Source organism: Neoarius graeffei, chromosome 11 (genome assembly GCF_027579695.1).
Source record: "Neoarius graeffei isolate fNeoGra1 chromosome 11, fNeoGra1.pri, whole genome shotgun sequence".
Lineage (NCBI taxonomy): Eukaryota > Metazoa > Chordata > Actinopteri > Siluriformes > Ariidae > Neoarius > Neoarius graeffei.
Window position 1 is genome coordinate 6,331,297 of NC_083579.1, and position 24,579 is coordinate 6,355,875.

Genomic DNA, 24,579 nt, shown 5'->3' on the forward strand with positions numbered 1-24,579 from the left:
ATTAAATAATTTCAGAGCACAGTTTGTATCCATTTATAGCTACATTTTACCTGTTATCTTTGATCCACCTCCAGCCTCTGTTTTTTCTCTCTTAACGTTAATAAGATTAAAAAAATGTCAAGTAAGAGAAAGAAATCACAACGCTACCTTACTTTGTGAACTCCTCTGTCCTGATAATCGGATAGAAATCAGGGGAAAGATGAATCCTCAGTTCTACCGCAGTCTTTTGTTCTGTTATATCCACACTGCTGAGTGGGAACGAGTGTATAAACTCAGGAGAAACAGAATCCGTCAGAGACAGATTTTGTAAAAACAAGAATTCTTTCAATCTTTTAATCGGTGAAATGCTAGCATCAATTGTTTTAACATCCAGTCAGAAATATTTAACAGTTGTTCCACGAAATCGAGCTGTACAGCTGACGAGTCACGTAGCACCGAGTTGTCTATAAGCCATGTACGACCGGATTGAGTGGAATAACTGTTTTATTCTCTCTATCCACCTTCACTGGATTTTGAGAAACTCATCTCATCTCATCTCATTATCTCTAGCTGCTTTATCCTGTTCTACAGGGTCGCAGGCGAGCTGGAGCCTATCCCAGCTGACTACGGGCGAAAGGCGGGGTACACCCTGGACAAGTTGCCAGGTCATCACAGGGCTGACACATAGACACAGACAACCATTCACACTCACATTCACATCTACGGTCAATTTAGGCCGAATCCCATTTCACCCCTTGGACCAACCCCTTGGCCCTTCCCCTCCATTTTGCGCGTTCACGTGAAGGGGTAGGGGTATCCCAATCCCAGTTAACGCGGAGGGGTAGGGGAAGGGGTAGGGCTTCTGTACCCCTCCAAACGGAGATTTTCCTGGAGCTGACTCCGAACGAAGGGGTTTGAGTGATTTCCCACAATGCCATGCGGATTTCAGAAAGATGGCGGTTCCCGCGGCGAAAGATTGTCATAAATGTATTTTCTCCATTATTTACGTGTTTTAAGTTGTTATCCAGAGGAAACACGCCGCTTGATTCGCTTTCGAGCTGAGAATGAGCAGCGATTTCTGAAATCCAAGCTGCTGCTAAAAAGCTTTGGGAGTGAGTATTGTTTTCGGTTGCTTGACTGCGTACGTTTTGTTCTGTTATTCTCGCTTTTATTGTTTACATGAGTGTTCTGACACCTCATTCTGTCGGATGTGGTGCACGAAGCGCCAAAGATATCCCATTCAGTGGTGTTAGTTAACAAATCACACCCTGCCAGCAGAGATTTCTGGCTCTGACTGTAGTGGCTGGTCGCAGCCAATGACGCATTTGGTCGCGTTTTGCTAACGTAAACGCTGACGGAGGTACGCGATGACGTATGCGATCGTTGAAGGGCTATCCCAATACGTAGGGGTTGAATTTCAAGCCCTATCCCTTGTAGCTCAGTTTCAAGGGGAAGGGCCAAGGGGGAGGGGGAGGGGAAGGGGTAGAAATTAGAATTGGGATTGGGCCTTAGAGTCACCAGTTAACCTAACCTGCATGTCTTTGGACTGTGGGGGAAACCGGAGCACCCGGAGGAAACCCACACGTACACGGGGAGAGCATGCAAACTCCGCACAGAAAGGCCCTCGCCGGCCACGGGGCTCGAACCCGGACCTTCTTGCTGTGAGGCGACAGCGCTAACCACTACACCACCGTGCCGCCCGCAAGACAACATACACTAGGTTTACATCGTAGTATCACCCGGTGAGAACGGTATCGGACCAATACCCGGTAGTAGTATCAATGCATTTCTGAATAGAACTATTTCAATTTCAGTACCTAAGTATACCATCATATTAGTATATATGATGTGGCTATTAAATAGCGAGACTATTTCTGTAATTCAATTTTAACAAAGAAAACTTTCATTTCCGTTCCTTTCCCATTTGATATATCCCCTTACACACTGCTGCGTTCTGGTCTTCCATCGCAGGGGGTCGTGTTCCTTTAGTTGTCCCAGAAGATCCGTCATTTTCTTTTTCACTTCTGATACAGACTTGAAACGGGATCTATTGACTGCAGACTTGATTTTTGGGAACGTAAAAAAGTCATGTGGTCCTAGATCAGGTGAATAGACAGGTTGGTCAAGTACTGCGGTGCATTTCTCAGCCAAAATCTGCTTCCCAGTGTTCCTTCAATTTCACCAAAATTTTCAAATTGACGTGTTGCTTGATTTTTTTTTTTAAACTGACCAAAAAACACAATCACTTTCAGGGGTTGTTTACGCTTGCTCATTGGTCAGTTTAATTTGTGGCACGGTGGTGTAGTGGTTAGCACTGTCGCCTCACAGCAAGAAGGTTCTGGGCTGGAGCCCAGTTGCTGACGGGGGCCTTTCTGTGTAGAGTTTGCATGTTCTCCCCAGATCTGCACGGGTTTCCTCTGGGTGCTTCAGTTTCCTCCACAGTCCAAAGGCTAACGGGCTGCATTGATCTAAATTGTCCATTGATCAAGCTTGGAGAGGGATGGGCTCCAGCAAGTTTAAAATGCCCCAGACACACCAATGATGGACTGTTAAAATGTCATCACTGGTGCCCTTATGGACCTCGCTGGTTATGGGAAGAAGAAGAAGACTTGCCCCAGTCTTGGTATTTAATAGCCACACCCCGTATACAGTACATGTCCTCCTTGTTACTAATTTGTACACCTGAACTGAAGTATTCTTAAAATATCCTTCACACATGATTGAAAAAAAAAATTCCAGACATTTGACCTTGCTGTGACTTTGTCCCTGTTTGGGTCCAAGCCATTCATCTGATGGTTACAATGATATTTCCGTATAAATCCTACAAACATTCGGCCACTCGTTCTTGATATATCGAGGCGACAGCGTTAACCACTACACCACCGTACCATCCTTTTTGCAAAGTCGATCAATAAAAACTTTATTCAAAACGTCCGACAAAATAATTTCTGCTTAGAATGTAAACAAACCGGCGGAATGACAGGAGCAATTTGTGAAAAATGCGATAATAATTCTTGAAAAAAAAAACAATCAAACATTCTTACCATCAAATACTTTCATTCCATATTTTGTTGCTTCTTTTTTTTGTATTTTTTGGGGTTTTGTTTTCAAGTCGAGTTTTTATTTCGTCCTCGGTTGGTTCAGAAACACACTCCGCCATTTTGTTTTTCTCTACTCACGGTATATGAGCTGATACTACTCCTAGTAGTAGAGTAGCCAATCAGAACACGTGATTGCTCATATCCAGTGAATGTGGAAAGAATAATATAAAATAGACCAGAAGTTAGAAGAAGCAGCCTTTATTTGTCGCATGTACACTCAAGCACAGTGAAATTCCTCCTCTGCGTTTAACCCACCTGAAGCAGTGAACACATGCAGGTGAGCAATGAGCGCACGTACGCACACCCAGAGCAGTGGGCAGCGATGCTACAGCACCCTGGGGACCACTTGGGGGTTCGGTGCCTTGCTCAAGGGCACTTCAGCCATGATTCAGTTGGAGGAGAAAGTGCTGTTCATTCACTCAACTCCCCTCACATTTTCCCTGCCGGTCCCGGGAACTGCACTGGTGGATCTTTGGGCCCAAGGCTGCTTCTCTAACCTTCAGTCCATGGCTGCCCCCAGACTCTTCACCGCCTTTTCACACCATGGTACAGTTATTAAAATCACTTATTTTAATTTGGTGATATTTTTCCCAACAGGAACGGTGTTAATGTTAGTCAAATAGACTTCGCCAAGTAATATTATAACGTGAAACCACGAGCAATTAACGGAATTACACACAGATTTGTTTCAGTTGAGGATATAAATTTGCGAGTGATTCATTTAGACATTTGAGAGAGAGAGAGAGAGAGAGAGAGAGAGAGAGAGAGAGAGTGTGTGTGATTTATATGAGATGAGACTTGGTGCTAAGAATATGACAGGTTTAGCACTATAGATTTATCACACACACTCAGAGCCCTCCAGGCGTCTCTCTGAACATCAGTGCGAGTTGTGTGTGTGTGTGTGTGTGTGTGTGAGAGGGAGATCATCTACCCATCTATCCACTTTCCAGAGCTTTCCTTTTCTCAATCATTGTCTCTACGTTTGTTTGCGTTTATTTCAGCGAACACGGTTATAAATGTTTTACATTCAGATCCGCCATACGGTGGTGTGCACTTACAGGAAAACAATCACCGATGCAGTGGACTCACTGTTAGTCCAGAAGGCTAGTTTTATTCCTCTTATAACAGTAACGACTATATTTTTATGCGGATTTATATACAATAAAGAAGGTCAAGTCATAGTTGTACTTTTTATCCGTTTAGAGTTACGTTTAATGTCCCCAGTACGAGTTCGCTCCTGCTCTCAGTGACATTACGGCAGCTATAAACAGTCATTCCATCACCAGCGTCTCTTTATTCTCTCATTTATTAAGAACACAAAACACTGAAGAGTCCATATATAAAAGTTAAATAAATGTCTCCTTCCAGAAAAACTTCCACATATTACCAATTAAACACGTAAAAAAAATAATCCATGAATTAGTGGCGCGTCTGCTGTACAAGTCCCTGTGAACGGCCTGTTCCTATAGAAAACGATAACGTATTAATAAGAACCAGTGCATTAAAATTGTATAAACCTGTGATTTGCAGCTGCACTACTGTCAGAACTGCTGTTATAGAAAATTAATCAACACCTTCTGACCAATCAGAACGCAGAATTCAGCAGCGCTGTGGTTTACGAGTCAACAGTCCAGTTCAACTTAATGTTCTATAATGCTATTAATAATAACACACACACACATTTCATGTGCTTCAGTCGTTGTGGGGACTCTCATTAACATAATGCATTCCCTAGCCCACCCTTTAATCTTAACATCACAAATAAATTCTTAACCGCAACCCTTACCCAAACCCCACCCCTTACCCTAACCTAAACCTCGCTGGAATACATTTTAACTGAATGTAACTGGAATACATTTTTTTTTTTTTACCAACAGAGTGAGGACATTTTTGGGAAGTGAGGAAATTTTGTCTGGTCCTCACGTTTTCAAAGAACAGTTTGAGGATTAAGACTTAGTTTCAGGTTCAGTGAGGATATTTTGGCTGGTCCTCACGTTTTCAAAGAACGGTTTGAGGGTTAAGACTTAGTTTCAGGGTTCGGGTTTTGGGAAGTGAGGACATTTTGGCTGGTCCTCACTTTTTTGAGGGTTAAGAGGGTTTAAGGATTTTTAAAAAATGAAACTTGAACCCTAAAACTAAGTCTTAACCCTCAAACCGCACTTTAAAAACGTGAGGACCAGCCAAAATGTCCTCACTTCCCAAAAATGTCCCCAGTTTTTGGTAAAAAAAAATGTATTCCAATCCTCAATATATAGCAAGTACACACACACACACACACACACACACACACACACACACACACACTTGTCTCATTGTCCTTCTGAGGACCTTCCACTGACAGTTATTAATGCAGTTAATTAATGCTTCGCCTGCACCTAAACTGAAACCTTATCTGAGTAATGAAAAGGATTTTTATTTATGTTTGTTTGTTTGTTTGTTTGTTTGTTTGCTTTTAAAAATACAACAACAGAAACACCACTTTGCTTATGGGAACCATAATGTCCCCACAATGTCAAAAGTTTGGTTTAACTGTCCTTCTGGGGACATCTGGTCCTCAATAGTATATAAGCACGCGCACGCACGCACACACACACACACACACACACACACAGTTTGCTCTCATGGTCAGGTCTGTCTGTTTTTTTCCTTTTTTTTCGTTAATCACTAATTTCACATTAGGCTAATCTGCACACAGCTTGGCCCCGTCCCCCGGCTTTTGGGCGTAATTAAGGATCTAAAAATATCTAATTCCTTTCAGAGCTAATTAGCCCACATGCTTCTCTGTGTGTGTGCGTGTGTGTGTGTGTAGGAGTGTATGGATGACTCTAATGTTTAAGTTCCATTCACTCCTGGACTTCAATCTTTTTCTTCTTCATCTTATTATTATGGGTGGCACGGTGGTGTAGTGGTTAGCGCTGTCGCCTCACAGCAAGACGGTCTGGGTTCGAGCCCCGTGGCCGGCGAGGGCCTTTCTGTGCGGAGTTTGCATGTTCTCCCCGTGTCCGCGTGGGTTTCCTCCGGGTGCTCCGGTTTCCCCCACAGTCCAAAGACATGCAGGTTAGGTTAACTGGTGACCCTAAATTGAGCGTAGGTGTGAATGTGAGTGTGAATGGTTGTCTGTGTCTATGTGTCAGCCCTGTGATGACCTGGCGACTTGTCCAGGGTGTACCCCGCCTTTCGCCCGTAGTCAGCTGGGATAGGCTCCAGCTTGCCTGCGACCCTGTAGAACAGGATAAAGCGGCTAGAGATAATGAGATGAGATGAGATGAGATTACACACGTGTTTTTTTTTTTAAATCTGGTTGTGTGGAGCTTGTGGATGCTGTACAAGTCTGAGATGGTCCTCACAATGTTTTATAGATAGCAGGACGTTTGGCTGTGTCCTAAACCTCATCAACACTTCACTGAGGAACAGGATGTGGTTTAAGGCTCATATTTACAACAAAGGTTTTAGTGAGAGAGACTTCCATTACTCTCTCTCTCTCTTTCTGTCTCTCTCTCTCTCTCTCTCTCTCTCTCTCTCTCTCTTTCCCTTTGCTTCTCTGGAGTTCTCTTTCTCCTTAAGGAAGAGAGACAGAGAGAAAGAGAGAGAGAACAAGAGACAGAGCAAGATGGGAAATTAGAGAGTAAAAGTGAGTTACAGAGAGAGAGAGAGAAACAAAGGGACAAAGTGAGAGAGGCAGTAGCAAAGAAAAAGAAAGGGGACACAGAGTGGCAGATAGACAGGGATGCAGCAAGACAGAGCGAGACAGGCGGTAGAGAGCAAGGATGAGTTAAACACAGAGAGAGTTAGACAGGAAAGGGGAAGAAAGAAAAAAGAAATGAGTGTGACATAAAAAGGGGATGAGAGAGGAAGAAAAAGAAAAAAAAAACAGAATAAGAGAAAAATAAAAATAACATGAGAGTCCTGAGAGAGACAGAGAGATCAAATGAGAGACATCTAAAGATGAAGCGGACATGGAGGAAGTTAAACTGAATTAAAGGGAAGTGGAGAAAAACGAGTGTTAGAAGACAGAGATGAGAAGAGCTCGAGAAAGATGACAGTGAAAGAGTGAAAATGAGAAAAACGAAAGATAGATAAAGAAAAAGCAACACAAGTGGAGTCATTAAAGCTCAGAATAAGAAGAAAGAAGAAACCTTTATTCGTCACATGCACACTTCAAGCACAGTGAAACTCATCCTCTGCGTTTAACCCATCTGAAGCAGTGAACACACGCCACACTCAGAGCAGTGGGCAGCCATACCAGAGCGCCCGGGGAGCAGTCAGGGGTTCGGTACCTTGCTCAAGGGCACCTCAGCCCAAGGCCGCCCCACGTCAACCTAACTGCATGTCTTTGGATTGTGGGGGAAACCGAAGCACCCGGAGGAAACCCACGCAGACACGGGGAGAACATGCAAACTCCACACAGAAAGGCCTTCACCGGCCGCTGGGTTCGAACCCAGACCTTCTTGCTGTGAGGCGACAGCGCTAACCACTACACCACCGTGCCGCTGTGTCGAATGTTAGTGTGAGTTCATGAAGCCCTCGTCAATAACAATGATGTGTAAAATGGGTGATCATCCCCTAATCACACACACACTGGCCTAGTGTGTAACACAGGAGTGTATAAAACACACACACACACACACACACACACACACACCTGCAGAGAGAAATGCTGATTGCAGCAGTGAAATTCCCTGATCAGAGTGAGAGAGCTTCAGGATTCATCACACTGACAAACTCAAATCACTGAATCATCAAATTTATTCACAACCTCACACATCAGAATGTTATTACACCACAGTTCCACTCCAGACCCCATGGATTACACCCTGTTTCCAGAATCCTATACTTCCAGGACCTTATATTTCTTGGGCCATACAGTATGTTTCCAGACTTTCTATAATTATCATTTCCATCATCCTATATTCCCAGACATCTATAGTTTTCTATTCCCAGACTTCTCTATTCCCAGATGTCTATACTTCTACATTCCAAGACATCAATATTCCCAGACTTCTCTATTCCCAGACATCTATACTTCTATATTCCCAGATGTCTACTGTATATTCCCAGACTTCTATACTCCCATATGTCTATACTTCTAGATTCCGATACGTCCATATTTCCAGACGTCTATATTTCCAGACATCTATACTTCTATATTTCCAGATGTCTATATTCCCAGACGTCTATACTTCTATATTCCCAGACATCTATATTCCCAGATGTCTATACTTCTATATTCCCAGATGTCTATATTCCCAGATATCTATATTTCCAGACATCTATACTTCTATATTCCCAGACGTCTACTGTATATTCCCAGACTTCTATACTCCCATATGTCTATACTTCTAGATTCCGATACGTCCATATTTCCAGACGTCTATATTTCCAGACATCTATACTTCTATATTTCCAGATGTCTATATTCCCAGACGTCTATACTTCTATATTCCCAGACATCTATATTCCCAGATGTCTATACTTCTATATTCCCAGATGTCTATATTCCCAGATATCTATATTTCCAGACGTCTATACTTCTATATTCCCAGACGTCTACTGTATATTCCCAGACTTCTATACTCCCATATGTCTATACTTCTATATTCCCATACGTCTATATTTCCAGACATCTATACTTCTATATTCCCAGATGTCTATATTTCCAGACGTCTATATTTCTATATTCCCAGACGTCTATACTTCTATATTCCCAGACATCTATATTCCCAGATGTCTATACTTCTATATTCCCAGATGTCTATATTCCCAGATATCTATATTTCCAGACGTCTATACTTCTATATTCCCAGATGTCTATAATTCTATATTCCCAGACTTCTATATTTCCATAGTCCTACATTCCCAGATGTTTATATTCCCAGACTTCTATATTTCCAGAGTCTTATCTCCAAGATCCTGAGACTTATTTTTTCAAATCCCTATATTTCCAGACTCCTATATTTCCATACTTCCAAATCTCCATAGTCCTAAATTCCCAAATATCTATATTCCCAGACTCCTACATTCCCAGATGTCTATACTTCTATACTCTCAGACATCTATACTTCTATGTTCCCACCTTTCCAGATGTTTATATTCCCATACTCCTATATTTCCAAACTCTCATATTCCCAGACTTCTATATTACCAGAGTCTTATCTCCAAGGTCCTATAATGAGAGTTATTTTTTCAGATCCCTATTTTTCAGGTCCCTATATTTTTAGCCCTCAGTTAACCCTCAGGGATCAGTAAAGTACTCTATATCTTTATATATAGTGCTATATTTCCAGGGTATTATGTTTCTAGAACTCTGTATTTCCAGAGTACTATGTTTCCAGGACCCCCCCCCCCCCCCCCCCCCCCAGGACCTTATGTTCTGAGGTCCCCATATTTACAGACACCTATGTTTTTAGGGACTTATGATTCCAGAACCCTATTTACTGTATTTCCACATTACTGTTTCCAGGGCTCAATGCTGTCAGAGCCGTATGTTGTCAGGGTTCTACGTTTCCTAAACCCAGTGTTCCCCGGGTCCTGTACCCCCTAAAATAAGACCCAGCTGGTCTGTTGTCATTGCTGTATTTTTCTTCACCTGTGTAATGTATTACACTGAGGGCCCGCTGTTCCTAGGCTCCTTTATTCTCCTATATTTCAGCCCAATGTTTCCTCAGTCCCTTATTCCCTCGATGGAAAAATAAGTCTATTTCCTTTACCTGACTTGTTAACAAATATATTTTACCATGTTTGGGAAACACAAAGAAGCCCATGAAACGTAGGTCTCTGGCAACGCATATATAAAATGGGTGCAAGTTTACTAATAACAGGATCGATGGAGACTTTCCAGTTTTAATCCTTGTCTTAATGAATATGTAAATTGGAGTGGAAACATTTCTACCAAAAAAGGCAAAATACAGGGTGGAGTCAATGCAAATAGCTTAATTTCCCACCTACAATTTTATATGTACTTTAGAAATAATCGCACGTCCTTTACAAAACATTCTGTATAAAATATTTTTTATTATAACAAATTTTGCAAATGGCTAAAACCCGTCCTGTATTTAAATTACTTCCTGGAAAGCATCCTCCCAATCACTCACTTGGAATGAGATGTTTATTGTAAATGCAATCTAACGAGCATTCGGTTTTCTTCTGCTCATTATAATCCAAAATAAAAATTACCTGCTGCAAGTGATTGTTGGCCTTTTTTTTTTTTTTCACTAAAGCTCTGATCTGTCTCTGGACTCGTATCAAACTGGACTCGGATCAATAGCCGCTCAGCAGGAGACAGAGAAACAGGGAGTGAAGAAAAAAGAGAAACAAAGGTAAGAGGGAGGTTAAACAAATATAGACATCAGTGCTGTAACGACAGAGAGCTGGAGGGTGGGAGAGATTACACACAAAAGCAGAGAGAGAATGAGAGAGACAGAGAGAGATGTCAAAGACGCTGAGAGAAGGCACGTGAGAAAGATGAAGTCATACAAAAGCAAGGAGGGAGGGCAGTGTGTGTGTGTGTGTGTGTGCGCGTGCACCCACCCAGAGGGGAACTTAATCTCAAGTGTGAATGAGGCGCCAGTTAGCAGGGTGACTCAACGAGCGCAGAATAGCTTTTCCGGCCAGTTTAACACCTGCACTCTTTAACTTCATCAAAACACCACACTCCGTGTCTATAGCACTATTTTCTTAACACCACACACACACACACACACACACAACAAAAAGTTGTAGAGTTACTATTATAACCCCTAAATTCTCCTACCACCACAGCAAGTTCCCATCATTTTTTATCCGCTTATGGTTACATTTAAAACAAGCTATTTCCTGTTATCGCTTACATTGTACAGGAACCAGCTTACACGGCTATAAACGATCATTCATTTTATTTTTTAAAGATATTTTTTGGGGACTTTTTGCACCTTTATTGGATAGGACAGTGTAGAGACAGGAAATGAGCGGGAGAGAGAGACGGGGAGGGATCGGGAAATGACCTCAGGTCGGAATCGAACCCGGGTCCCCGGATTTATGGTATGGCGCCTTATCCACCTGAGCCACGACGCCCCCAATCGTTCATTTTATTCGCAAAACACCGTCAAACTTACAAAGCACTGGCACAATATGAACAAATCTGAGTGTTAGAAATGTACCATCGTTGCTATGGTGACATTTTAAGTGATAAGGAGATGTTTATTTAACCTTCACGGAAGGAGTCTCCATCTGCAAACTGGCCTGGTGTTTAGCATGCCCGCCTCTTGACTGAGAGATCGTGAGTTCTACTCATGGTTGGGTCATACCAAAGATCATCGTAAAAATGGTACTTACTGCCATCTGGTGAGGCGCCACAATGCAGATGTGAGTAGGGATTCAAACTCTAGTGGTCACCTGAGGACCAGCCCCCATTGTAACACTAGTTATATACCGGTAAGAGGCAAGTGGCCGAGGGCTATAGAAACAGAGATCAGAGCCACCCAATGCACCTTAAGGGCCTGGTTAGTACTGGGATGGGAGACTGCCTGGGAAGACCAGGTCCTGTCACGGGAGGGACTTTTCCTTTGAAGGAGTCTCCAGTGTCAGTGCTTTTCAACAGGTAGAGGTAAACCTGTACGTTTCTTGGTTACAACATGGCACGGTGGTGTAGTGGTTAGCACGGTCGCCTCACAGCAAGAAGGTTCCTTCCTTTCTAGGGTCTTTCTGTGTGGAGTTTGCATGTTCTCCCCGTGTCTGCGTGGGTTTCCTCCGGGTGCTCCGGTTTCCCCCACAATCCAAAGACATGCAGTTAGGTTGACGTGGGGCGGCCTTGGGCTGAGGTGCCCTTGAGCAAGGTACCGAACCCCTGACTGCTCCCTGGGCGCTCTGGGCTGCCCACTGCTCTGGGTGTGTGCGCACGTGTTCACTGCTTCAGATGGGTTAAATGCAGAGGATAAATTTCACTGTGCTTGAAGTGTGCATGTGATGAATAAAGGTGTCTTCTTCTTAACATCATGTAACTATAAATGATTAAAAAGTATGACCGTTCTTGATTTATAGAATGTTTAATAATTGGAAAACCACTGGCTGTGGTTTAAGAACAGTGCCCTTGCTTTGGGTCTGTCATTGGCGAATCCATCATTGATCATTCTCCCATAACAGCATGTCCTGAAGTGTTTTATTCCTAATTTAATTGAAGTTAAACATCTTTGAGAATGCTGTAAGCTACTTTATTGTCACGTCATGTCCATGTCCGTTGTGCCCCGTTCACACACAAACACAGACAGAGCTTTAAGGCCCTGTCCACATGGCAACGGATTCAGGTGAATCTGATAAAATTGTTTATCGTTTCGGCCTGGCGTCCACACGGCACCGGCGTTTTGGGTGCCCCAAAACGAAATCTTTTGAGAACGGGTTCCAGAGTGGAAAAATCTGGCAACGGCACCGTTGCGAAGTCGCCTGGATGAGTAGAACGGATTTGTTTACGATGATGTCACAACCACATGACTGTCAATGCTTCACGCCGGGTAGAAGTGTAACGAACTCGATGCGAGTTGTCAACAAATCCTATAACTTGGTTCATGAAACGCGCTTACAAAATATTTTCACTGTGAATATTTATTGTGTAATGGTGCAAAGTGAGAGAGAGAGAGAGAGAGAATAGCCCTTAGGGCAGAGTCTTTAGTCCAAACACTGCGGAAGCAGTACCAAACCGCGCACCGCCCGTGCGCTTTCCAAAAACAAAAACAATCCCGCCAGCAAAAATAGGAAAAAAAAAAAGGAGCGATCTCACCTCTTCAGATGTTGGTTTAAGTCCGACAGTACATTCCTCAAAAAGGGCATAGAAGAACAAAGTAATCCATCAACGTGTAGCATTCAATTTATTCCGGACCATTAAAGAATTCTGGAGGATATCAGAATGTTGGCGTACCAGCTTCCATCTACCCCCGTTCATTCCTCTTTCCGCGTCTTTCGTTTTGCGCTACTGATTAATAATCAAAACTTTATGTAGCTAATGCTACAGAAGAAGGGGTTTATGCGCATGCGTCTACTTCTTCTATTGTTTTGGTGTCTCCGATGGGACCGTCTTACAGCGCACGTAGTGGTATGGCATGTGTATTGCATCGTTTTCAGCAAGCGTTGCGTTGCCACATGAACCTGAAATTTTACTGATCCGTTGCCCATGTGGACGCGATATTTAAAAAAAAAATCTCGTTGCAGTTGTCGTGTGGATGTAGCCTAAGTCTGTCAAGGTTCCCTTTCAAATAACGACACACCATTTACATGCATCCTTCGTGCATCACGCGAAGTCTTGCCAAGCAAGAAATGAATCAAATGATTTCCAGCAATATGTGACATTTGACATCAGTTGCTGTTTCATAAAAGTGTTATTGCTATCCAACTGAGGATACTAAAAGAAGAACAACTTGCACACAAAATCAAATCGGCCATCTGGCCTGAGTAGCTCAACAACCCACATGGTCCGAGACAAACAGTCAAAGCCATACCAATAAGGCAAACACGGAAAAAACTTTTTAGCATCAATTCTGCTCCGAGCCACATTCCTGACCAACGGTTCTGTCTCCCTTGCTTTACTGACCTTTCTGATAAAGATACCCCAAAAATAGCTTCTTTATTTCCTTCCCTCCCTTCCCCAACACACATGGCTCAGTGTTGATGTTGCAACCTTTTAGTCAGTTTGCTTCAGAGCGAAGGGACATAAATCTCCCCGAGCGTGTGCGTCACCGAGGTCCGCATTGATAACAGCTGCCAAAAACAGCAGCCGGATGGATGGGTCGCGCTATTCTTGGCGCTGTGTGTTTATTACAGCCGAAGGAGCCCATTAAGTGCCGCGAAACACAGATGCATCAGAATCATCGGCTCTTGCACGGTCCAGGTCATGGCGGCACATGCTGGCAGTTAATCCTATCTGACATGCTCGATGAACGCAAACCTAAACTAATTGGTGCTATAATGATGACAGACTGACGCAGGCGTCTGACACAAGGTGCTAGCGATCTTTTCATTCTATCCCTGCACAGCTCCAAAGGAGTAAATAAATTAGTGTGAAAAAAAAAAATCAACAGTAATGTGGCTCTGGCTATGTCCAGTGGAATTAGCCTGCAATTAAAGTCAATTAAGTCATCAATTTATAAAACCTCCTACTTAACTTGAGATGTTTATCTGCAATGATAGTTGTGCAATTATGAACTGGTGCCTCTCAACCTTGAGTGAACTGTCAACACCTTTTTACGAACCCGTAATTAGCATAAGTGGGTTGATCGTGATCACTCATTTGCATAGTGAGCATATGGGCTGTGGGGTCATAGTGATCGCAAAGACTTTTTATGAGTACAAATAACATTGAGAATGATATAACCTGCCATATTTTTCTGACTAATTAGGCATTGCACCTAACTTTTGCTTAGGGGTCCAAGCAGATTCCGTTTCGGCTTCCGTCTAAAAAGCTTCCGTTCCAGACTCTGAACCAAAAAAAAAAAAATGTTCTGATCGCTCCTTGTGAACAACACACATTTGACCTCAAAGTCGCCATTGTAGTGACTCTTCAAGCCCTTACGATGAACCCTGATAATTAACAGTTCCCTCAGGTGGCCGTATCTATCTTGCTGATGCACTTAAGATTGATCGAGCATATCTAATCCCTTACTACTACCCAAGCTGGACATTAAATAAATGCAGGTCATGAACAGCAGAGCTTTCTTCTGAGTCAGCAGGAGTGAGCAATTTTACAACATTAATCCTGGCTCGTTCTGCTTTCCCTGATGTTTCACCCTGATCCCGCCAATTATACCCCCAGAGAGTGGTCATCTTTCCTCAATGCCACCCAAGCCTCAGAACTATTTATGAGTAGACCAAGAAGACCACAGAGCACCAAGGTGGCTAGTCTATAAGAAAATCAATAGTTTTCAAGATGGCGTGTTTTGTCATCAATATCGATGGTGTCATTGTTAAGCCTTTGCTAGTGATTTGCAATGCTGGTGTATGTGTACCCATTCTGTACTGTACCTTCGAGCTGTACATAAATTCTCAGACTAAAATTTAGATTTCTCACCTCTGCAGCTTCTCCCTCTGCTAAACACTGAAAAGATGCTGAATCATCCTGTATTCTAGATCATACCTTATATTGTTACTGTCCAACTTGATTTAATATTCACTGGTTTCTCAAACAAAACTATCAAGTCTTTGGTGCATGTAAACCTTAGGGTGATTTAAGACTTCTCATCTCATCTCATCTCATCTCATTATCTGTAGCCGCTTTATCCTTCTACAGGGTCGCAGGCAAGCTGGAGCCTATCCCAGCTGACTACGGGCGAAAGGCGGGGTACACCCTGGACAAGTCGCCAGGTCTTCACAGGGCTGACACATATGGCTCTTTTCCACTACCCTTTTTCAGCTCACTTCAGCTCACTTCAGCCCGACACGGCTCGCATTTCGACGACCTCAGAGCAGCACGACTGAGCTCGCTTCAGCCCTACTCAGCACCCAAAACTCGCACGGTTTTGGAGTGGGGCTGAAGTGAGCCCAACCAAACCGAGTGGGGCTAGGGGCGTGAGGAGACACTCCCCTGTGCACTGATTGGTGAGGAGGAGTGTCCTCACACGCCCACACACGCCCCGTGAGCACGCTGGGATCTGTAAACACCGTAAACCCGGAAGAAGAAGAATTATGAGAATTTCTGAAGCCTTATGCGCCTCGCCTCATCTATACGCTCTTGCCAGTATCTGTTGGCGTTGTCGGTGACAACAAGCCACAGCACCAAGACCAGCAACACTAACGACTCCATGTCCTCCATGTTTCTTGTTTACTATCCGAGTCGTGAGACTACCACTTAAAAGATCACTGATGTAACTGTTTGCGCCGCCTAATGACATCACGTGACGTCCACCCACTTTCGCTAACTCCACCCAATGTGTCCACCCACTTCCAGCCAGCACGATTCAGCGCGGTTGTAGTCGAAATGCAACTCCAACAGCCCTACTCAGCTCGACTCAGCCCAACTCAGCACGGCACGGCTCAGCCCAACTCAGCCACGTTGGTAGTGGAAAAGCGGCAATAGACACAGACAACCATTCACACTCACATTCACACCTACGGTCAATTTAGAGTCACCAGTTAACCTAACCTGCATGTCTTTGGACTGTGGGGGAAACCGGAGCACCCGGAGGAAACCCACGCGGACACGGGGAGAACATGCAAACTCTGCACAGAAAGGCCCTCGCCAGCCACGGGGCTCAAACCCGGACCTTCTTGCTGTGAGGCGACGGCGCTAACCACTACACCACCGTGCCGCCCCGATTTAAGACTTTTCAGGAAAAAAAAATCACTGACTGGAGCACCTTCTATAACAACACTCTCACCAGTCCTAGCCATCCATCCATCGATCCATCCATCCATGAATCCACTGTCTATACCTTATTCTTGATTTATCTGTCAGGGTTGCGGGAGAAGTTGGAGCCAATTCCAGCTGATTTCAGGCAAGAGGCGGGGTACACCCTGGGCAGGTCACCAATATATCACAGGGCTAACACAGAGACAAACCACCATTCATTCACATTCAAACCAATGGGCAATTTAGAGTAGGCAATTGATCTAATTCGCATGTGCTTGGACTGTGGGAAGAAACCAGGGCACCCGGAGGAAACCCATGCAGACACGGGGAGAACATGCAAACTCCATGAAGAAAGGCACCAGTCAGCCATGAGGTTTGAACCCAGAACCTTCTTACTGTCACCACTGCACCACCACAGCCCTAGCTAGTAAGAGCTAATTAATTAGTCTAGTTTGCTAGCTAGATTAGAGATTGGTTTAACTCTGGTGATGCATCATCATCTTCTTCTTTCGGCTGCTCCCGTGAGGGGTCGCCGCAGCTGATCGTCCAGCTCCACGTATTTGATTTGGCATATGTTTTTTACACCGGATGCCCTTCCTGACACAATGCTTCCCGATCTGTCCGGGCTTGGGACTGGCACCAAGTATGCCCTGGCTTGTGCAACCCCAGTGGCTGGGTATTTTACCAAATCTGCATGTCTTATGAACAGGGGGAGGAAACCCATGCAGACACGGAGAGAACATGCAAAACTCCACACAGAAAAGCACCAGTCGGCCATTAGGTTTGAACACAGAACCTTCTTGCTGTAAACACTGCGCCACCACAGTCCTAGCTAGTAATTAGTCTAGCTTGCTAGCTAGATTAGTTTAACTCTTGTTTAAATCTGCATGTCTTTGTACTATGGGAGGAAGCCAGAACACCCAGAGGAAGCCCACACAGACATGGGGAGAGCATGCAAACTCCAAACAGAAAGGCCCCCGTCGGCCATGAGGTTCAAACCCGGAACCTTCTTACTGTGAGGCAACAGTGCTAACTACTGCACCACCATGCTGCCAACTCTGATGATGTATACAGCCACAAATTAAGAGGGCTGTCACATCACATGCCGGTGAATGTGAGATTTGGTAAAAATATCCAGCCACTGGGGTTACACATAGACTGTAATTTTTTTTTAGTTATTTTTTAATTAGTTAAGTTGAAAAATTAGCAATGGGATATTTTGGGATATTTTTGATTCAACATATTTTAAATTGCTTCATATTCACTCACGTATTTGAGGTTTTTTTTTTTTTCATTGGCGCTTTATCCACCATTTTTTTTTTTTACTTGCCCTCCAACCTGAGACCAAATTGGTTGGAAGGTAAGAAAGAGCAAAAGAAATATTGCTGGCGGGAGTGCTTTTTAAACGTATCTGCATTCCGCCCACCTTGCAGCTGTTGGATTAAATGTAAAAACGTGCGCTGGTGGTTGCACGAGTTCATAAAGTGTAATCTCCTCTTCTCGCTCCCTGAGAAGCTTTCCATGGTCTTGTCCTTCCTCTTATACAACTCCTCCACCAGTACAGCCCCTCATGCCATGCTCAGGTCACAGTGGAACATCTTTGAAAGGGCAATGGTAGTTGGAAGTGCTCTTTCAGATTTTCATCAAAACCTTTTATCCAGTACATTCTTCCAGAACAATCTTGTGCTATCTACCATGTTTCAGTCTTGTGCTAGCTACCATGTTAAAGCTTCTTATTGAATTGTGGTAGCTTTTTAGCCACTATTTAAACAATTTATTATGTAAAACAGTTGCTGCTGAGCTAAAAACATAAATCCAGGTATGTGAACAACACTCGTAGGGTGTCAAAAAATAACAGACAGCAATTTCAGCAGTCAGTCTCAAGTTGTTTATCTCAAGCACTAAAAATAAAGCAGTACTTGGGTAATGAAAGGTGGTCACAGTGATATATTAGTGCATGTACCATGCAATCAATGCTAATCAATATGGCCCACAGTTTGCAATATTTCTAAATCCTAGCAAAGCTCCCCAGGGTATCGAATCCGACTGGTACAGCTAATAAATCTGTCCCCAAATATATGGCAGTTCATTACCACTCTTCACACTCCATCATCAGAAACACAAACACAATCAGAAAGCACTTCAGCATCAGCAGGACTGTTAAATTGCTACATTATAGGCTTGAATATAATTTTGTTCTCCAAAAACAATTGTAAGCGCACTGCTATGGTTCTATGCCAAAGCAGTAAATGCAGACTGCTGATATACCGCTCATATATTATAAATAAAATGATCAACTATTATAAAACCTTACAGCTTCACTGACCTGGAGATAATGACAAGGCCTCATGGGGGACTTGAGGTCTTGAGGCATCATAGGTTTCTCGAGGTTGAGCGAGGACTTGCGGTAGGCCTCTTTGGCCTGGCTAACAGTCAAAGTGGACCAAGAGCTCCGCTTCATAAACTTGCCCTCAGGAGCCAGGGCCATGCCCTCGCATGCTGAGCACTTCACATCATTGTTGCTCTTGGAGGTCTTAAGTGAAAGATCTCCAAAATGGCCTGGGACCGATTCTGGGTAGCAGTGACTTATGTGGTCCACATGGTGCCGACTCATGACACTGGGAGTCCGGTAGGTGCTGTCACTGTCTAGGTTATCATCAGAGCTCCACCACCCGGCGATCCCTGAGCGGTGCTTGGAGTCAGCTTTGCGCTCTTTGCTTTTGCTCCTCTTGCTGTGTTTGTGGTGGCCATGGTGGTGTCCATGATGGTGGTGGCCGCTTTCTGAGCGTGAGTCTCCTTTGGTGCCATTCATCTTGGAGGAACCTTCCAGCGAGTGGGACTTGGTGAAGAGCTTCTGCACAGAGTGCACCAGGTGGCGGATCCGACCTGGACTCTCATTCCGCTGCTCACTGCTGGTGGTAGCCGTAGACGTACGCTGGTATTGCAGCGTGTGGAATCCGTCTCGGTGGATGGGCAACTGCTTCTCAAATTGGTCCAGGAGGTTGGCAGGTATTCGGTTCATTTTCCCAGAACCGGAACCACTACCTGTACCACCTCCTCCTACTCCACCCCCTCCGACAACACCACCACCACCACTGCTGCCATGCCCAGTAGTGCCATCCTCCCGTGAACTCTCATGATGTGAACTGTAATGCATCCTGGGAAATGTGCTGCTGGAAACGTGGTCAGAGGCCATGGAGACAGGCATCACCATGCAATCCGAATGGATAGAGCTCCGAGGCGAGCAGCGGTGGTGGTCCATGGGGCAACTCTCTGTGGGGCTAAGCAGGTAAGTCGAGCGGGAATCGGGAGCACCATGCTGCAGGTGGTCAAGGGAGTGGTCGCAGTCTGTCAGGCCACAGGAGTGTCCAGGTGTGATATTTAGCTGGGGACGACCGCCTGATAGACCTTTCATATTCCTGGGAGGGGAGGGGTAGCTGTCTTCATCGAAGTACTGGATGGGGGACCATGAATATGGCTGGTCTGCAAATGACAAGGAGAGACAAAGAGACTATAGGTCAAAATTGTCCTGTACCTTTTATTACTCAGCTGTCGACTAGACATCTGCTTCAGGAAAAAGTCCTGATTTGACAAATTAAGAATCATTCTTGGTTCAGCCACAGTTTAGCATGTATCAGGGCAAAAAGATGCTCTCAAGGACATGGCTTCGTAACCTTGCCACACAAATTGAAGCACAAGGCATGATGTTCAATGGAAACTCCTCTGAAAGGAAGATACATTATGAACATCACTTATTTGTTTGCATACACATTCATAGAAGTAGAAAATTTAAGTTGGTGAAATTCCTATGAAAGTACAAGATTTTTTGAAAACTAAAACTTGACAAGAATGGGAGCTAAGCCCTCCTGAAGCTCTTCCATGTACATCAGATGGGGAACATGGTTAGCATTTGCATTTATCCAATGCAAAGTAAAATAATAGCCTATCATTTTAACATAGTGGTGCCATCCATCAAAGCCAGCTTTGGTTGGAGAGTACTTTGAGGAGTGTCAGGAGTCGTCCTTGGACGGGAACACTCTGAGATTAAAGCTACATTTGCTGGAATCTTTCATCAAGGACAGTCACAGGGACTCTTTATTGAAAGGAACCAGAATCGCGTATCAAGATTTAATCATTTTGATCACTTGCTTTCAGTGCCACTGCCATTTCATGCCTGTTTTTGTGGACCGGGGATAGAATTAGAGATGTTTGGGTCAAGTGTTGGGGATTTTAAAAAGGTGTTACAGTTTTGGTAAATGTTTAAAAAAAAAAAAGCAATAATGATGCTACCTTGAGTATCATGTTTCAGCATCATTTAAGCTCAGTGAAGATGACTGAGAATTGTAAGTCCATTCATTTTCACCCATACTTGGCCACATCTGTGTCCCTTAATTAATTTTACTTTTTAATCTTTCGTTAACTTCCTTCATGCTTCGTCACTTCCTGAACATCTTGTCTCAGTGGAGGTGTATGTTAAGACTAGGGATGGCGAAAACTAAAAAAAATCTTGACCGAACACCGAGCCTCATTAGCCAGTTAAAGTCGGTTAACCTATGAGTTTAAAGTTCTAGAATTGGAATTATTAGAATCTATTCTAAATCTAACCGCGAGCATCTGCACATTCAGTCCCAGTCGCTGCCCTCCACTCACATTACCTTTTCTACAGCGCGAAACATTTAGTCAAACGCGGTACTGATGTCGAGGGGTTTGTATTGGAGCGGAGGACAAATGGCTCCAGCTTCGGGACAGTTTCAGTTGGCCGTGATGGCGTTGAAAATAAAGTCAAGTGCTAGAAGAAGTACATACGGTAACATTCAGTGATGGGAATAATGGCGTTAAAATAAAGGCTGTTATAACGCCGGGTAATCTAATTAATTAGCTACAATCGTTATAACGCCGTTACCGATATCAACACGCCATTACTGCATGGTATTGAAGTTGCTCTGAAGCCGTCACCGACTTGGCTCACAGACATAAAAGCTGCGTTTGTCACTCCCCGTCCAGACACCGCTGTCATTTCATTCTCTCCCCTTCCCTCCAAAAGTCGGCATCTGCGCCTTTAGTTTGTGTGGAGAGAGATGATCTGCAATAACATGCATTGTTGGCTACAGACCGAAACGTACTTTCAGAATGCACTGGCCAAGGCAGGACTAAACTCCATGTGCCTTCTAATAATAATTAAAAAAAAACCAGAATAGTAATTTGTAAGCTAAAAAGCCTGTGTCTACACTTTTCTTTCGCCGAGTGGCAGCTGTCTTCAACTGGGGCGGGAGGGCGGGACATGACTGAATGGGTGTTTCTGATTTGTCAGCTGTCTTCAACTGGGGCGGGAGGGCGGGACATGACTGAATGGGTGTTTCTGATTTGTCAGCTGTCGTCCTTACACCGCATGGCATGCCCCAAGCGTTTACAACACAGAATTCCAGGTTCTCCACTCCAAAATCGGCAGCTTCAAAACGATTGATTTTTTTTTTTTAACCGACAACCAAAAAAAAAAATTAACCGGTTGACGTTGATTCGGTCAACCATCGGTCAAACGGTCATCGGTTAACATCCCTAGTTAAGACACTATTTATTTAACGGACAGTATTTTCAAAGGAGTCAGAAGACAATTTTCATACTTATTGCAGCATGGCATCTTGGGTTTTATGCAAATCACCAAATGTCTGACCTTCATAAGTCAATGTAAGCATATATGAACCAAGAATGATGAAAATCTATAAAAGGCAGAGGTCACACCTAGGCTACATCCACACGACAACGGCAACGAGATGTTATTTAAAAAAATATCGCGTCCACATGGGCAACGATCAGTAAGATATCAGGTCCATATGGCAACGCAACGCTTGCTGAAAACGATGCAATACACATGCCACACCTCTAGGGGTGCTGTAAGACGGTCCCTTCGGAGACACCAGAACAATAGAAGAAGTAAGGACGCATGCGCATAAACTATTATGCGCGAGACTTCATATTAGCCACAAAGTCAGGAAAATCTGTTCGTAAAATTACATTATAATGACCAAATACAATGAAAAGTATTTTTCCAGTCTCACCTGTGAAAGGTAATCCCATGTGATCTCGTTTGGACAGTAAACCTGTTGGTACAGTTAAACGCAGCACATGAATGAGGCATCTTTATTCTCCGCTTTGACCCATCCAATATGGCGGCGAGGATGACGTATGATTCTACGCGGAAGGCGGCGTCTTTAATGGTCCGGAATAAATTGAATGCTACACGTTGATGGATTAATTTGTTCTTCTACACCCTTTTTGAGGAATGTATTGTAGGATTTAAACCAACATCTGAAGAGGTGAGATCGCTCCTTTTTTTCCCTATTTTTGCCGGCGGGATTGACTCTGCCCTAAGGGCTATTTTCTCTCTCTCTCACTTTGCACCATTACACAATAAATATTCACAGTGAAAATATTTTGTAAGCGCGTTTCATGAACCAAGTTATAGGATTTGTTGACAACTCGCATCGAGTTCGTTACACTTCTACCCGGCGTGAAGCACTGACAGTCATGTGGTTGTGACGTCATCGTAAACAAATCCGTTCTACTCATCCAGACGACTTCGCAACGGCAACGTTGCCAGATCTTTCCACTCTGGGACCCGTTCTCAAAAGATTGCGTTTTGGGCACCCAAAACGCCGGTGCTGTGTGGACGCCAGGCCTAAACGATAAACAATTGTATCGGATTCACCTGAATCCGTTGCCATGTGGACAGGGCCCTAGTGTTAGCTAATTAAAGTTGTCTTTTGTCATCTCTATGCTAACCTGTCTAGATTGCAAACACAACGTGGCGCTCGGACAAGGGTCAAGGAGTGCATCGTCAAGTCCATAAGCAGTCACGTCACGGTAATCCTAAAGCTCTGACCACAACGTCCACTTTAAGACTAACAGTCAAAGCCTTACGGATATAATTGCTCTTTTGTTGTTTCCGCTCTCCAAACACAGACTAAGTATAAAGGACATTTTGCCCTCTTTATCGTATTAGCATTTAAATGGCAACACATCCACCGCAAACGAGTCCGACAGATAAAAAAAAAAACCCTGTCCTCATTTGGCTCTGGTAACAGGACTTGAAAAACAAAATTAATGGATAATCAAAGCAGGAGCTGCTTTCAAAGCGAAATAACATAACCTTCAGTGTTGGCACTGAATTCAAGAGAGGAATATAATATCACAAGATTTCTGTGAATCTGATGTTCGGCACTGATAAGACGCTGTAAATGGAGCAGTGGGAAGTCACAAAAGACACAGCGCTCTGTTAATAATCACAGATTTAAATCATGCCGACACATGAGACACTTCCTTATCTGCACATGTCCTGTTATCCACAACATCGACCACAATTGATTACTTCTTACAAGTGGTTGGGCCCAATTCATTACAGTTAATTGTGATAATTATTTTGACTGGCTTTCAAAAAAAGTTCCACTTGAATCTTAGTTACTTGAAAGAGTATTTTAAAGCACCCTTCATCCTGGTCAGGATCATGTTGGATCTGGAATATGGTGGGAATACACCCTGGTTGGGATGCCAGTCCATTTCAGAGCACCATACATACATTATATGGCCAAAAGTATGTGGACACCTAACCATCATACCCATAGTGCTTGATGAACATCCTATTCCAAAGTTGGAACTCCATTTGCTGTTATAATACCCTCAACTCTTCTGCTTTTCTGGGAAGGCCTTCTACTAGATTTTGGGGCGTGGCTGTAGGGATTTGTGTTCATTCAGGCACAAGAGCATTACTGAGATCAGGCACTGATGTTGGGTGAGGAGGCCTGGGGTGCAGTTCATCCCAGTGGGGTAGAGTTCAGTCAGGGCTCTGTCCAGGACACTCGAGTTCTTCCACTCCAACCTTGGTAAACCATGTCTTCATGCCGTTTGCTTTGTGTACAGGAGCACGGTCATGCTGGAACAGGTTTGGGCTTGTTAGTTCCATGGAAATTGTAATGCTACAGCACATAAAGACATTCTATACAACTGTGTCTTTCCAACCTTTTGCAACAAGTTGTGGAAGAACCACCCACATATGGGTGTGATGGTCAGGTGTCCAAATACTTTTGGCCATAATGTGTGTTATAAATGCATTTTATGGGCACCTTGCAAGACACTCGAGGTCAGTTTACAAATAAATAAGTAGTGGAAGAATGCAAAAGGTTGAAGGGAAGGAACTAA

General features: G+C 43.8%; 1 protein-coding gene across 1 annotated transcript in view; it reads right to left on the reverse strand.

The window, feature by feature from the left end:
- Positions 1-19,816, reverse strand: part of dlgap2a (discs, large (Drosophila) homolog-associated protein 2a) — a 181,758-nt gene extending 161,942 nt beyond the window's left edge. Inside the window, exons 1-2 of the mRNA XM_060933327.1 lie at positions 19,483-19,816; positions 18,713-19,431 (exon numbers count right to left, since the gene is read on the reverse strand). Of these exons, the coding sequence (XP_060789310.1) occupies positions 18,713-19,431; positions 19,483-19,801 (1,038 nt within the window). The 5' untranslated portion in view covers positions 19,802-19,816. The remainder of the gene's footprint in view (positions 1-18,712; positions 19,432-19,482) is intronic.
- Positions 19,817-24,579: the final 4,763 nt, after the last annotated feature.